This window comes from Pelobates fuscus, chromosome 11 (assembly GCF_036172605.1).
Source record: "Pelobates fuscus isolate aPelFus1 chromosome 11, aPelFus1.pri, whole genome shotgun sequence".
Lineage (NCBI taxonomy): Eukaryota > Metazoa > Chordata > Amphibia > Anura > Pelobatidae > Pelobates > Pelobates fuscus.
Genome location: NC_086327.1, coordinates 111,806,551 through 111,823,340, shown reverse-complemented (window position 1 = coordinate 111,823,340; position 16,790 = coordinate 111,806,551). Strand labels below are relative to the sequence as shown.

Here is a 16,790-nt window from a genome sequence, read left to right as displayed (position 1 = left end):
AGATGTACTTTAGGACACTTCATCAACCACACATTGACTGCCCAGGAACTTGTCTAAAACATCTTACACTTTGCTTAGTACACTCCCCCACCACCCCCAACTCACCGTATTGCGTACCTCTACCATCCAATAACCTTCATGATTCAATTTATAGGTTTGTTTGTGTCACTTTCCCAAATAAAAATAAAACTTCCATAATTAATACAACTGATAAAGAACGGTCTACAAGATGTTGCTGTAAACACTAAGACGCCAATTTGTGATGTTTAGGGAATTGTCTTGTCAATGTTAATTATAATTGTGCAATACAAATGAAATTTATAATACCGTTTTAATTTCTTTCAACTAAACTACTTTTTATGCATGATATCAGCATATTAAATCTAAAAAATTAAATAGGTCCACTTCACCCATTACAATATTAATTATACAGTATTAATTTTCAATTTATTATTAATTATTTATATTCAATCAAACATAATGTAAGGCCATTCGGGCATAACAAATGTGCAAAAGTGCCCGAGAAATAAATGCAGAATTATTAACACAGAAATGTATCATTTGTATCATTCTGAATACATTAATTTGGTTACTGAGAAATTAGCATCCAGTGAAGAAAAGAATCCGATGTGCCTGCACGAGGCTTTAGCGTGTTTTAGAATTTAGTGGGTTGGAATATTTCTGTAACCCTCCCAAGTCTATTCTCATTGTAAGCTGCCAAACCCAATTAAATCTATTCTGGATAAAGGCGTTTTCAGATATGTGCATGATTAAACCTTTCATTACGCAAAGTAATTGCGAAATAAAGTAACATTCGGAAAGTTTATATAATTTGTATAAGATCATAACCAACAGCAAGTGTATCGGTAAATTAAATTAATGTAGAAAACTTAATTATTTCCCATATTAAAAGACAAAACATTGATAGGTATAAAAAAACATATTTTAATAATTTTTTTGGTCAGTCCACTGACAAAACAGAATATTTACAAAATTAGAGGCACTTTATTACTCCTCCATGTTTAAAAAGACATTAGGAGTTATTGTCACCCAATATAAGGACAGAGTCACAATACGTAAATTACATCTTTATAAATGCCATGCAAATTCATAAGTCTCTTACTAAAGGTGGAGTTTAGTATTTTTCAATTGTATAATTATTTTCTCACAAAAAAGATGAAAACTGGGAATAAGTTAACTGTATCACACATTTGTCAATTATTTTTTCACATGACAAATGCTTAATTCCTCGGCAATCACCCAACAATCAACTTGACCATTGGTTCAGCCTCTTTTAATGCTGTTTTCAAATATGACTGTTTATAATATCTAATTCAAGACTTAAAGAGACACTGTAGGAACTCTGCCTACTTCATCTCATTGAAGTGGTTACAGTGTGTGGAGTTTCCTGATTCCATACTGTCATTAAGCGTCAGGCAGTTTTTAATGTTTTTAAGTTTCAATGCTAAAAGAAAGTCCCCAGCAACTCATCCCCTCTGTGCTGTTCGGGCTAATGAGACAGTATTAGCCTGACTAGCAATGGGCAGCTGTGCTGGGTTGAAAGTGTCTGCTGACTGCTTCTAGCCTATCAAAGTGCACGTTTCTGGTATGAATGTGTCTGGCTACAAGGTATCTCTGTCTTAGCCACACCTAGAGTAATCGGTGGCCATTGGACCATTATTTAGTGTTGAGCTGCTCGAATGATTTAACATTAAATGGACAGACAGGGCAAGGGGACTCCAGGTACTATAACCAATTCATTAAGAGGAAATAGTAATAGTGACTACAGGATCCCTCCCTTTATTATGACTACAGAGAATTGATTAAATCCTGTACTCAGAACGGAAATCGTAAGTAACAAAAAGGAATAGAATATATATTAAATAAACAATGTCATCAGTTTGCAAACTGATTGGAGTGTTCTCTATTCCAAACCTACAAATTCATGAACTGTTCGTCCAAACGCAATTTAGGGATAAACAGACCTCCAGCTGCCATTAACAAAGGAAAATCCAATCTACAAAAGAAACAGCTTGCAGCAAGAAAAACAATTTTTTTTTTCTTTTTAAAAAAAGGGTTATTTAAGTAGGAAAAAATTGGAAATTTCCAATATTTCCACCGTCATGACCTATTTGTAACATTTATAGTTACGCATCTTTGCTTTGTAAACCTTGGGGCACACTACCGTTTCAGTGTATGTTGTTATCACAGCTAACACTTCATTATGTGTTCAATGGCATAGATTGTCAACGCAGATCCTTACGAAGAACAGCAGCAGATGGTTTCCAGAGCCATATGTGACAAAAAGTTCATTTTTCACAAACGTAAGTGGGATGACAAAGCATTGAACCCACATTATTTAATGGAGGAGATTTTGAAAACACAAACTGCTGGTAGGTCCTGAGAATGACTTTCAAAGCTTACAGCACAAACCAGAATTTGGAACCTTGTAGACTTCCAAGTCTACAATCTTCTTTCTTTGTATTGGTTGGTCTGTCAGCTGTATACAAGTGGACAAATCTCGATGTAACCAAGGCCACGTATGGAAAACTTTAGGTGCAGAGCGCAGGTTCATTTGCTACGTATCTTCTCTACCAATAGTAGTAGAGATGGTAAATATTGTAAACGAGAAATATGGTTCCAAAAGAATCACAAGAAGAGTCCATACTATATTTTCATAGAGTCCTTGAACATACAAAAAAAAACTCCAAAACATATTACACAAAAACAATAAAAAAAATTCACACACACTTTTGGATGGAGAGCAGAGTCCCAAGCAGTGTGTAGCTCTCTTATGGTTTCCAAGTCAAAATAATAATAATAATAATAATAATAATTATCATCAAATGTCTGCTACAGTTCTTTTACAGGCTCCTTAAAAAAAGAGGGTCGATTTAACTGATCAGGTTCATGTCTTAAAAGCCCTTCTTTGTATAATTAAGTCTTGAAAGCTGGCACCAGCACAACCTAAGGAAGTTTTCACATGACACATGTACACCACGAGCAAGGTCATGTCCTTGGCAGATGGGTCGGCCACTTTACCCCCTCTCCTGCATCTTCCGTGGAAGCGTAGTTGAATTCCGGCTCCACAGACTCTTCGATTTGTCTGTATTCACTACTGCTACTCCAACTGGGCTTGCAACACCTGCAGGTCAGTGATGTCAAAAGGCGCGACCTGATTGCCCCAGTGCACAATACGAACATGATACAATTGGCTCCTCCTTGAAAGGTGTTTCCGATACCCTAAAAGAAGAAAAGAATTGTGTTACGGTATAGGCAATGCAATAGGAGAACCTGCCATCAAACAGAGGCGGTGGGGAGGGTGAAAGTTACTTTGTTAACACTGAGAACTATGAAGCAGAGATTTCTGGAGAGTTGTAGGAATTTTTGACGGCCTACAATAGGTGGTCCCTAATATATTCTAAAAACGTATCCCTGTGTTAATGTGTATATAACCATATAACTATCGGGAAGTACAAAGTGCAATATGAAATCAGAGGATACAGGTAGGGTAATTGTATCCATTGGGTAATGGGAGTAATTTCATTTCGACTGACCAAGAAAGCTTCTTCCACACACCAAATTAAGATAAATATATTAAAAAAAGGGGGAGAGAGCATAAACATTACATTAACACTCCCCCTTACCACAGACAGCTGACAGCTCATGGATTCATCAAGGAGAAACTTGAGGTATTAGGCAAGTATTTATTATATTTTGTCTCTTCTCATGTTTTTCTGTTTATTCTTTTTCTGAAGTAAGAGTAGGTAGCAAAAGTGTTAAAGGTGGAATATAAACCAGATACGATTTTAATCAAAGGATATCATTTCACGATGCTTTCTATTTTGTGAAGCTGAAAGGATTAAAAAGACACAACTAGCATACTTAAGAATGCAGTTGGCCATCTGGGGATCACAGTACTCTATTTGGGACAAACATTTGTTGTAACGGAAGGTTGACTTACATGAAGAATGACGAGTATGACGTTGTGAACTGCCGGGGAACCACACAGAGTCAAAATGAACCGAATGGTGCTCCAGACACGAAGGAAGATAAATATAATGGGGATGAATACCAGCTTCTTATCGGCAATGGTTCTGGGCTGATACACAGGAGTAACGGCCAGGATCGGGCGATATTCTGAAAGAGCTGCATGCTGGGAAAAGAACACAAAAGTCAATACCGGTTTAAAAACCACATTATCACTGAAATTGAAGAAGTGTTGATGGATGTGCTTACCAAACCCTGAAAATTTTTCCCAGATTAATTGGGTGTCTTTTAATAGCACAGTAGTTATTAACCGGCGCATTTTACCCATTAATTATACTCTCTCAATATCTTCTACTCTGTAATTTCCAACTGCAAACAAGATGGATGGGTCTGGGAAATTATTAACGCAAATCACTATTTCAAAGCTTTATTTGAGACTCTCTGCAGTAGATGTAAATCTTGGGGCTTTGCAACAAAATACAAAAACCTCAAATAGATGGATGCTTTTTATTTTTGTTTTTCGTGTAACATTTATATAAAGAATTAATTTGGGTTCAACTGCAGCCTGGAATGTTCTGTGAACAAATTCTGTGATTCTGGATTTTGTGAAACTCCTTTGTTCTATTAGAATGTAACGACAGATCTCTCTCACCTTTGACATACATTCTGATTGCCGACACTTTCACCGAGACAGAATGTCTGTACTTGCGCTTGATAAATATGGTTGTTTTGGGTAGAGCAGAGGTGGAGAAGGCCAGGGCTTAGCCACATCTTTTTGTTATGGGAACATTTATCAAGTTTAAAATAACACTTTACACACACCATGGTAATTTATACATTTAGAACCGTTTAACTATTTGCCTGACACAGGAATAAAGTGCGCACCCCCTGCTGTGCTCAAAAGGTTAATATTTCTGTAAATGCTTTTGAAATCTTTTAATAAAATATCATGTCATGATAGGACAAAACAGATGTCATGCTGGTAAACAATTTAATTACTGGGAGAGTTTTCGAGCATATATGCAAACATGTAGAGTTCTGTTAAAACCTGTGTGAATGTCGTTGATTTTGAACTTCGAAAGACTGGATTGAATTGTGAATATAAGTGTATGTTAACAAGTAACACATACAGATAGATGGACAGAATATGCATAAGGTGTTTCCTTTAATTCCTACGGTGTCCAAAAGCTACCGCTAAGGACGGTAATGGTGGCCAGAATGAGACCACTTAAATGGCCTTTGAGAAATCTGTGGCTCTGTGTACAATGAGTTAGGGATTGGGGAGAAACATGTAAATTTTGTGTTTATTTTTTAAAATTATTAAATTGGAAATAAATTATTTGTCAGCAACAGAAGTGACCAAATGCAAACAATGTTTAAATATGTAAAAAAAATTCAACAGAAAACCCTTCTTTAATAAAGGTTACTCATGAATGCAAATTCATTGCTACACAAGTTTCACTTCACTAAATTCAAACCACATACACATGACATCTACTTATTTCTTAAGTAAAAGTCACGCCTTTGAAAAGTATTTTGAACTGATTTTTTTTTTTTTTAGAAATCTCTAGAAATCCGGTCAACATCCGGGGTCACAATTTATATGTGCTGTTTTTTTTCCAAACAGTGTTGATATTTCCACAGATAAATGACCGGTGGTAGCTGTACATTACCTTAATCATACCATCTTCTGTCACTATTCAAATTCTAACAAACCTGCTTCCGGTATAAACCAATGTAGTTCGGAAGAGGCATTATATATAAACACTTTCTAGATAGAACCTTTGCAAACTCTGGTTCAACAGAAACCCCCCAATCTCTTTTCAGTGATGTAGTTTGAGAAAGAGTTTCACCTCACCCCAGAATTAGGGTGACATGTTTGAAGAAAGGAGAAACGTAAAACAAAAAAAATCATTTAAATACACGTTTACGTACAAGAGTTACTTGTTCCACAAAGTCATCAAAAACCACCATTATTGAACGAACCTGTCACACCAAAGGTATTGGCAAAAATACATTTTGGAACTTTATGTGTACAATTACCTATTTTGAAGGAAAACACCCCCAAGCCTGCCTATATTAATATGACTTATGAAGTCATGACTTTGTTTTTCTTACTTCTGTCCTGTTGGGAGGTCTACACAGCTCAAGGCAGTTTACCATGCTTACTCAAAAAATGTGAGGCTTTTTGTTCATTATCGATAAGATACTCAAAATTACACCTTAGCAAAATTACACCTTAGCAGACAGTTAAATTCTTCAAGTACATCAAGGAGCTAGTCATTATTTATAGGGTATTATAAATAAACTTCTGACTGATATATGCACTCAAATTGGGCTTATCTTCAAGAGGTGTAGAGTGGATAGCGGTAAGGCAGCAAAAATGTATTCCTGTGTTGTTATTTAATAATATGTAATCTAAGAGGGGTTCCTGAGACTTCGTTTGTGCATAAACCTTAAAACTATAAAAAAAAACCTATAACGTAATAAAAACGAAAAACAAAAGCTAGGAGAACATCAATAGAAATAGAAAAAGATAGAAAAGGCCTTACCGCTCGTCCGATGTGCTTCTTGATGAGAACATACAGCACAGGCAGAATGATATATGCCAGGATCTCCCACACTTTGCCAGTCAACAACATCCACATGAGTTTGTCCTCGGCGTCAATGTTTATCCAGCACCAGCCTACGGACACATAGGAGGCATCATAGCCAATCTTTTGCAAAGACACAGCAGCCACGGTGATCACCAGTGGGACTCCCCAACTGTAGAAAAAAGGACAGAGGTTATCCATGCACCTTTTTTAAAAAAATAAATTTAAAATGATGCACTCCGTTCATTCACACATAATTAAACAACGTCAATTGAGAAATTTGAGTTGAACTGGACTTCCTATCTGCTGGGCGTACCAGTTCTGGATGCCGACATCCCAAAGCTGACCTCTACCACTATTTGATGCCTTGTTCACAAATCCAAGTCTTCTAGGTTGTATGGTTAATTTGCCCATCATTATCACATGGCTTCCCATCACCTCTGAATTGGACAAGTTCAGCATTCTCAAGCTGAACCTTCACTATCACAAGGGATTTCTTAGAATATTAGCACCTGTAGCCCACAACACCATTCTACAAATCTAGAAACAATATAGTGGTTCCACGCTATCTTCATTTATAGAGAGACATACGTTCATTCACATTCAGAATGGGTTGCCTGAATATACTTTATAATAAAAGGCCAGAATGTCCAAATATTTTTCAGTTTTGGAGATATTATTAAAAAAAAATAAAAAATCTAAACTACTCCTTCCAGCAGTGAATCAAATCAGTACTGGAAACCATTCCATGGTGTGTGCACAAACTCCTCACAGAGCCTCCCCATCTCCGCTAAATCTATATAGACAGTTCCTACTCTGCTGCCTTTCTCCCCTTAGATCCCACATCTCCGCTCCCAGTATTTTTATGGCTGCGTTACATACCTCCTCTATGGGTTCCTTACTGATATTCGTAACTATTTGAAATTGCACTATGCCTTCAATGCCATGTTGTCATTTGTACTTGTAGGCTTATATGCCCATTGATTTGAATTATTGTAAAAAGTGAATGCATTCTAGGCTATTATTTATGCAATGTAAATCTAGATTATTTTAATAAAATGTTTCGGGGGGGGGGGGGGGGGGGGAGAGGGAGAACAAAAAACAACCAAATGGAAAAAAAACTGTGCACCAGTTTGTAATACTAAATCTTAGAAAATGAAAACCAAAAGCACAAAGTTTAACTGTGCAATTCAAAGCCTAATTTATTTCTGAAGACGTACTGCCGTTTTCAGTGTTTCCACCATCACTACAGCAGGAGTTAAACAAAACACACTGAAAAAATTAGCTCTCAGTTTGCCACACATACTTGACATATTATGACCCCTAGTGTTCATTACAAGAATGCAGAGTGCATTAGTCAGTACAGTATGTAACTCAAGTGCAAGAGGTAGTCATTTGTTTTTTGGAATTTGAGTATTTATTGAGGTTGAAGAAGAACCACATAACGCGTGTGGGGATTGCAACTATTCAATCTCAATAATGAGTGCTTTTAAGTGGCCCTTATCATCAAATAGGACAGCTGTTTGGGGAGGAGGTGTGTTGGCTATTAGAGAAGGACAAAAGAAGAGCATCATGTAGAGAGACGGTAGGATGGTACTATAGGCTACACATAAAAGTCCACAAAATAATGTGTATAAGGTGGACTCATCTACTGGCCTACTAGAACCGAGAGAACTTTTCTGGAGAGGAAAAAGCCACTTGCTGTAAGTCTGAAGGATATCACGTGTTACTTGGTCTTGGTTTCCTGCTGGAAGTCTATTGGTGGTGCACAAAACTTTTGTTTGTTTACAACATGCCAGCCAGTGATTTCACCTCCATGTATTTGTTTAAATGTAGCTGGGGTGAAGATGGCTAGCCCAAAGAACATCAGGAACATTTCTTAACTCCAAATTGAAATGAATAGATAATGCTTTAAAATTACCATGGTACTACATAATATTTGGAACCAGAAAAGAAACCACAGGCCAAATGTAACAGACTGGAGGAAACTAGCAGAAGGAAAATAAAATCTGATTTATCTCGAAAAGCCCCCTTAAGCACAGCCTTGATATTTCTTACAAGTCCTAAAGGGGGTATCTAGCACATTTTTTGTGTGTGTCAGGCTCACCAACCTATCGCCTGACCTCGGACATAATCTTTTTTAGACATGACCACCACCGCACTTCCTTTACCAGCAAGTTCAATAATAATGTAAGTGGCTCATCTCAAGCCATGAAGGGCAACTAGCTTAGTCACTATGAATTGATGAGGACTGCCAAATTGTAACCAAAGTTATGTAATGAAGTTGATTTTTAAACCGCTAACGGATCCTCAATTTCTTGGTTACGCAGTGTACATTTGTACATTGTGTTGCTTATTTTGTATATAGTTTGGGGACATGTAGGAGATATCGCACAGCTTGAGCCTGGCTGCGGCACATGCAATGAATGTAAAGGAGACATTATTTATAAGAACGTTGTGCCCTTTGGGTTCACATACTTAGATTTGCTTGAGTTAAGAAACAGACAGCCGTGGTTAGAGTTATACAAAATAGCAATTCTTGTTTTACAAGTTTCACATAAGTATCTACCTCTAGGGGAGAGGGAGGCAGAAGGGTGATTTTGGATGTAAACAAGTTTTTCGTCGTATCAGCATATTAGGCACAATATATTCTTTTGATTATTGTTGATGAATATCTTGAGCCTCAGGCTCCTAAAAAGACTCTATAAATAAAACATTATAACTAAAGAGACTCGTCTGTGGAATAAATGCAGTTATTTGTCTTTCTTTGCATCACTAGATAAAACATCAACTGGGTCCATAAAACAAATTTCATATGTAAACAGAGCCCTCACTCTATGATTCAGTGGGCACTACCCCATAACCACTTTACCAAAAGGTTGGTTATGGTGCGTGTAGAGGACATGGATTGCCCCGTTACAAACATACAAAGTTAAGCCCTGCGCTCAAACTGACTACTTCTGGGCTATGTTACAATGCTGCCACCAACCCCATGTGTTTTCCGTATTAAAAGGACTAGGCACCAAGACCACGCCAGCTCCCCGATGTGGTCTGGGTGCTCTGTCCCAGGCCCGTTAACCCTGCAAAGTTATTATTGCAGTTTTTAATAATCAGCAATAATTAACTTTGACGGTTAACTCCTCCCCTAATGGCTGTCTACTAGAGGGACTTCCGTGTCGTTAGGCATATTTTGGTCACTTAACTGATGATGTGATGTAATTCCAGTAAAATACAAGTTTAGCAGGCTAAGATTGCCACAAGGCATATGTATGTATATGTGTTTGTAGTATCAGTTGGTTAATTACACGTAGCTAAGATACTGTCATCACTGTACTGACCAGGTGCAGGAATGTAAGAACTGGAATTACGCGTCCCTCTCCTTTGTATCAGATGAGCCACGTGGTTAGACCGGATGGATGAGTTTAGACTCTATTCATTAAATAGGTTAAGGGTATGTGTGGGTGTAGTTAATTGTGGGAGGAGCTACAGTGCTATATAAGGAATGTACTCTATGTATTCAGTACTCAGACTTTGCTGTATTTTGGTGACGCTAGTCCCTCTGAGTCCCGATCGGTGATCCAATAAAGAATCTCTTCCTTCCTGAAGAAACCTGTGTCCATCTCTCTGTGCTTGGCTTCCGTCAGTTTCTCCGGTATCATTTGGTGCATTGGCCGGGAAGCTCATCGTTCAACGGTAGCTGAGAGGCAGAGGCGTGAGACGGTCTATCTTTGCCCACGTTCTCTACGGCTGCACCCCTGAACTTCTGCGTGGACCTCCCTTCGTCTCGGCGCCACTGGTCTGTTGTCCAGGAGATCATCGGCCTCTACGTGAGAAGTGCTGGGGTGTCCCCGTCGATGAGTGTGAACTCAGGTTCAGGAACGAGGAGGTAAGATAACTGCTGTTTTAGACGGCAGGACCCGCTAGGGGTATACCGATTGTGCGGTAGGCCCAAAGGGGTTTTTGAATCTGTATCTGCCCCCTCTGTCGGAGGGAAGGAGCGAAGGCGCACCGCTCGATCGAACGCTCTTTAGTCAGACCGTTTGATTTGGTTAGTCAGGCGGGGTCCTGGTGTAAGATAGCCCTAGCCGGACACCGGTGTCTTGTCTAGACTAGCGTTCTAGGGTGTATATTACGTTCGCTAGGTCGGAGGGACCGGGAGACTAAGCGGCGCCTGTGTAAATTCGGTTCGCTAGTTCTCATCCTATCTGGGCTAAGTGGGAAGGCGTGTAAATTTGGAACCCACTAGACTTTTGATAGTACGACTAAGAGGCGCCTGTGTAAATTCGGTTCTCTAGCTCGTTGTATAGTGCGACTAAGAGGCGTCTGTGTAAATTCGGATCTCTAGCTCGCTATGTATATGTGGTGATTGGGCAGTGTGGCTAACCAAAACGGGTGTATATAGTTTTAGGTAGTCCATTCAAGGTACTGGCCAATAGTTTAGTTGGGAATTGTAAATGTGTTAACGATTGTTTTAGTAAAGTGTATATCTTGTTAGATAGCGCGAGCTCAGCCGTCTAGCGAGAGTGTTAATAGTGTGTTGCTGTATTATAGTGCACGGTACCATAACCCTGTATATTTACTGACATTGTATAATAAGTACTAATCATTGTCGTCCATTGCATGTTTTAACACCATAACCACTAATAATTGTATTGTGACCTTAACTTGTGCTTTGACCTATGCTAACCGTACTGTAACCGCTATTTGTAAAAGACGATGTTACTGGGTGTGTTATAGACGGGTAATTCGTATATAGAGAATTATAGCGTGGGTGACTGTGTAGTTACGCCAAAGGGCATAATATTGATTATATAGTGACTGGTGTAGCAGCTGTGTGTGTACGGGAATTCCCTGAGTGTTTATTGTTATGGTGTACGTTTCACTTGATAACCGTACCACGTGGTGCTGTTGCCAGAGGAAACGGGTGTGACTGTTGAATAGTACGCGTGTATAGTAATCGTTGTCGACAACGTTCCACTGTTAAATATGGGTGCGTCGCAGTCAACGATTCCGGATCCCTTAGGATGTATGGTTAAGAATTTTAAAAAGGGATTCAAAGTTTGTGATTTTGGGGTAAAGATGTCTCCTGTACGTTTGGTCACTTTGTGCACTAGGGAGTGGCCTACTTTGGTTGCGGCATGGCCGCCACGTGGCAGTTTGGATCCAACTCTGGTACAGCGCTTACACGTGGCTGTATCAGGTAGGCCTGAACTTTACGGCCAGTTTCCTTATATTGATTGTTGGAGACAGGCCGTAAATGACTCGCCAAAATGGCTCCGGACATGCCACGAGGAGCAGTGTCGCCTCATGGTAGCTAGGACTTGTTCGTCCACTAGGACTGGTGTTAGGCCCATTTTGGACACGCCCCCTGAGTCCGAGATCCCTTTGCCGCCCCCTTACTTTCCGTTAAGAAGAAGTGACGCAAACGCAGGAAGTCCTGTAACCCTTCCCTCACTACCCCCATCCACTTCCGCTTCCTCCTCCAGTACAGGATCCACCCCCCCTCGTACTAAATCTCCCCTTCCGGAACCAGAACCCACCCCCATTAGAAACGAATATCCTGATTTGGCGCCACTTCAGACTTCCGGTCAAGCTTCATCTAGCTCGGCCCGAAGTGTTCTATTCACTACCTTTTCCCAAAACCAACCTCCCACATCCCCATACCCTATCTCTCCCCGACCGGAACCCATGACTGACGCTTCCCTACGTAGCCCCATCCAAACCCGACAGTTGACTGGTGCCCAACAATTAAAGCACTATCAGATGCCTCTTCGCTTAAATCCCGGGTCAGCTTATATCGATGCCGCAGGTCAAATGGCACACGCTGACCCTGTCTTCGTATATGTCCCTTTCACCACTACCGACCTTTTAAACTGGAAGACCCATAATTCCTCGTATACTGAGAAACCACAAGCCATGACTGATCTGTTCACCTCAATAGTACAGACGCATAATCCGACATGGGCTGATTGCCAGCAGTTACTAATGACTTTATTTAACAATGAGGAAAGGACAAGAATAAATCAAGCAGCCATTAAAGCATTAGAAGATAGAGCCCGTGCTTTGAACCAAGCTAATCCAGCAGCATGGGCCGCAACACATTATCCCAACACTGATCCCGATTGGAACGTAAATGGTGCTGATATGGTTCAACTCAGAGCCTATAGAGACGCTATAATTGCTGGCATGAAAGCCGGAGGAAAGAAAGCCATTAACATGTCGAAGACAGTTGAGGTGATCCAGAAAAGCGATGAAGCGCCCAGTGTCTTTTATGACCGATTATTGGAGGCGTACCGCTTGTACACCCCCTTTAATCCGGAAGACGCAGACAATTCCCGAATGGTGAACTCCGCCTTTGTCAGCCAAGCTTACGGAGATATTAAGCGCAAGCTACAAAAGTTAGAAGGGTTTGCAGGTATGTCCATCACCCAACTAATGGAGGTAGCTAATAAGGTTTATATGAACAGGGATACAGAAAGTAAGAAAGAGGAAGAGCGCAAGATGCGTAAAAAGGCTGATATGCTAGCGGTAGCGATCGCAGGCGTACATAAACGGGGCCCAGATAGAGGCAATAATAGATGGAGTAGGGAGCCTTTGAGTAGGGATCAGTGTGCGTATTGCAAGGAAGAAGGGCATTGGAGGAACGAATGTCCGCAAAGAGAGCAGTACGAGAGAGACCAACCCAGGGCAGGCTACGGAAACTTTAGAGGCAGAGCGAGAGGTAGAGGAGGCCCCGGAGGGAGTAATGGTTATAGAGGGAGTAATGGGAACAGAGGAAGTGTTAGGGAAGACAGATATATTCCAGCAGCGCAAAGGTCCCGCGATAGAGAAGGTAGGGACTTCGTAGGATTGGCTGACACGGTCATGGAGGACTATTGATACCGACCGGGCTCCATCCCCCTTGGTCGAGCGGAGCCTATGGTCGATGTATCAATAGGGGGGAAAAGGAGTGCGTTCATGATCGACACTGGTGCTGAACATTCAGTGGTGACTAATCTAGTTGCTCCTCCATCTGGAAGGACTATTACTGTGATAGGAGCAACTGGAAGAAGTGCTGAAAGACCGGTTCTTAAAAGTCGACTCTGTACATTGGGAGGCCACGTAGTAAAACACCAATTCCTTTATATGCCTGAATGTCCAGTCCAATTGCTGGGACGTGATATGCTATCCAAATTACAAGCGCAGATTACGTTCCTACCAGATGGAACAACATCTTTAAAGTTTAATGGACCTTCAGGTATTATGACTTTATCCGTACCAAAGGAAGAAGAGTGGCGACTTTATACAGTGTTGACTAGCCAAAACCCTAGGAGTGATGAGACATTGTTTAACATACCAGGAGTTTGGGCAGAGAACAACCCACCAGGACTGGCCCGCAATATTCCACCAATAAAAATTGAACTGAAACATGGGGTTTATCCAGTGAGCCTAAGACAATATCACATTCCGCAGAAGGCTAAGAAGAACATCCAATCCTATCTGGATAAGTTCATACGGTATGGTATCCTAAAATTCTGTACTTCCCCCTGGAACACCCCATTGCTGCCTGTTCAAAAGCCCGGCACAGATGAGTATCGACCTGTGCAGGACTTAAGAGCAGTCAATGATGCGGTTGTTAGCATACATCCAGTTGTACCCAATCCATATAACCTGCTTGCTTTAATTCCGGGCGGGGCTACTTACTTCACAGTCTTAGATCTCAAAGATGCCTTCTTTTGCCTCCGAATTGCCGCAGAAAGTCAATGTATTTTCGCTTTCCAATGGGAGAACGCTGTAACGGGCTCAAAACGCCAAATGACTTGGACAAGACTGCCCCAAGGGTTTAAAAATTCACCTACCCTATTTGGTTCAGCCCTAAGTCAAGATCTATTGGATTTCGAGTCCATCCCAGGAGAGTGTGTATTGTTACAATATGTAGATGACTTGTTGATAGCAGCAGTTACAAAAGAAATCTGTCAGCAAGCAACGCACGATCTACTACACATTCTCTGGAAGGCAGGATACAAGGTGTCTAGAAAGAAGGCTCAGTTGTGTTTGCCAACTGTCAAGTATCTAGGATTCCATATCTCTGAAGGTCAAAGAATTATGGGGCCAGAGAGAAAAGAAGCTGTCTGCCAAATACCAATACCCAAGAATAGAAGACAAGTGCGAGAATTCTTGGGGGCAGCAGGCTTCTGTAGGATATGGATTCCCAGTTATGCGATACTAGCAAAACCTCTGTACGCAGCTATCAAAGGTACAGAGCACGACCCCTTCCTATGGACCCAAGAACAGCAAACGGCATTTGAAGATGTGAAGAAGGCTTTGATGAGTGCCCCAGCATTAGGTCTACCTGATCACACACGACCATTCTACCTGTATGTACACGAGCAAAGAAGAATGGCTGTGGGAGTATTGACACAGTACTTGGGATCATGGCAAAGACCTGTTGCCTACATGTCTAAGCAACTGGATGCAGTGGCCAGCGGACTTCCACCTTGTCTAAGAGCCGTAGCTGCAGCCGCCCTGCTAGTAGCTGAAGCCGATAAACTCACTCTGGGTCAAGAACTTTATGTACGAGTCCCACATGCAGTACAGACGTTGTTGGATTACAAAGGAAATCATTGGTTTAGTAATAGCCGTATGACCAAGTATCAAGCAATGTTGTGTGAAAACCCAAGAGTGCATTTAGAGACTGTAAACACCTTAAATCCAGCTACCCTTTTGCCACAACCTACTGAAAGTCAACATGATTGTTTGGAAGTAATGGATGAAGTATTCTCAAGTAGACCAGATCTTCGTGATTTTCCCATCCAGAACCCCGATGTTCAATATTACACCGACGGCAGTAGTTATGTGAAAGAAGGGATCCGCTATGCAGGATATGCAGTGACAACAATAGACAAGGTGATAGAAGCTCGGCCACTGGCGAAAGGAACATCAGCACAAAAGGCAGAATTAATAGCACTAACACGAGCGTTACAATTGGCTGAAGGTTTAAGAGTAAATATCTATACGGACTCTAAGTATGCGTTTTTAACCACTCATGCCCACGGAGCTTTGTATAAAGAAAGAGGACTACTGAATTCAGAAGGCAAAGAAATCAAGTACGCAGCTGAAATCCTACAACTATTGGAAGCAGTGTGGGAGCCGAAAGAAGTCGGTATTATTCATTGTCGAGCACATCTGAGAGGTGATGGTGATGTAACCAAGGGAAATCGGATGGCAGATAGTGCAGCTAAGCGTGCTGCTGAATCAGGAAGACAGGAGTATGTGGGGCATATAGCTGCTCTTATACCAACTCCACTGTCCCAATGGACTCCAGTTTATACAGCTCAAGAAGAGGAGTGGTTAAAGACTGAACCGGGAAAGTATCTGGAGAACAAGTGGTATCAGCTAGAAGATGGAAGAATAGTTATACCAGCATCGCTAGCGGTAGAAATTGTCCAAAATTATCACAACGGGACACATTCTGGGAGAGACAGTACTGAAGAATCTCTTAGAAAACATTTCTACATACCAAGATTGTCCAACTTGACTCAGGCCATTGTACGTAGATGTGTAACGTGTGCTAAGAATAATGCAAGACAAGGACCAGTAAAGCCACCAGGAGTTCAGTTTATGGGGGGACTCCCCATGTCCGATCTACAAATAGACTTTACAGTGATGCCTAAATCGGGTGGACATCGTTACCTGCTGGTAATTGTGTGCACCTATTCAGGCTGGGTAGAAGCATGTCCTACTCGTACAGAGAAAGCAGGAGAAGTTGTGAGATTCCTGCTACGAGAAATAATACCCCGATATGGACTACCCTGTTCTATAGGATCGGACAATGGTCCAGCTTTTGTTCACCAGTGCCTACAACAACTGACTCATATGCTTGGTATAAAGTGGAGGCTTCATACTGCATATAGACCCCAGAGTTCTGGTAAGGTAGAGAGAATGAATAGAACTATAAAGAACCAGTTGGCTAAAATGTGTCAGGAAACCCAACTTAAGTGGAACGTTCTCTTACCCATAGCTTTATTGCGAATCCGCAGTACCCCTACCAGAAGGATGGGCCTCTCTCCTTTTGAAATCATGTATGGGCGACCACCTCCCGTACTTGGTAACTTAAGGGGGGACTTGAGTCAGTTGGGAGAAGGAATTACTCGGCAGCAGGTTGTAGAGTTGGGTAAAACTATGGAGGAGGTACAGAAATGGGTACAAGATAGATTACCTGTGAAT

The 16,790-nt window shown here is 41.0% G+C and overlaps 1 protein-coding gene across 1 annotated transcript in view; it reads right to left on the bottom strand.

The window, feature by feature from the left end:
• Positions 1-946: 946 nt before the first annotated feature.
• Positions 947-16,790, bottom strand: part of GPR157 (G protein-coupled receptor 157) — a 35,261-nt gene continuing 19,417 nt past the window's right edge. Inside the window, exons 3-5 of the mRNA XM_063436721.1 lie at positions 6,543-6,756; positions 3,965-4,156; positions 947-3,243 (exon numbers count right to left, since the gene is read on the bottom strand). Coding sequence (XP_063292791.1) covers positions 3,010-3,243; positions 3,965-4,156; positions 6,543-6,756 — 640 coding nt within the window. The 3' untranslated portion in view covers positions 947-3,009. The remainder of the gene's footprint in view (positions 3,244-3,964; positions 4,157-6,542; positions 6,757-16,790) is intronic.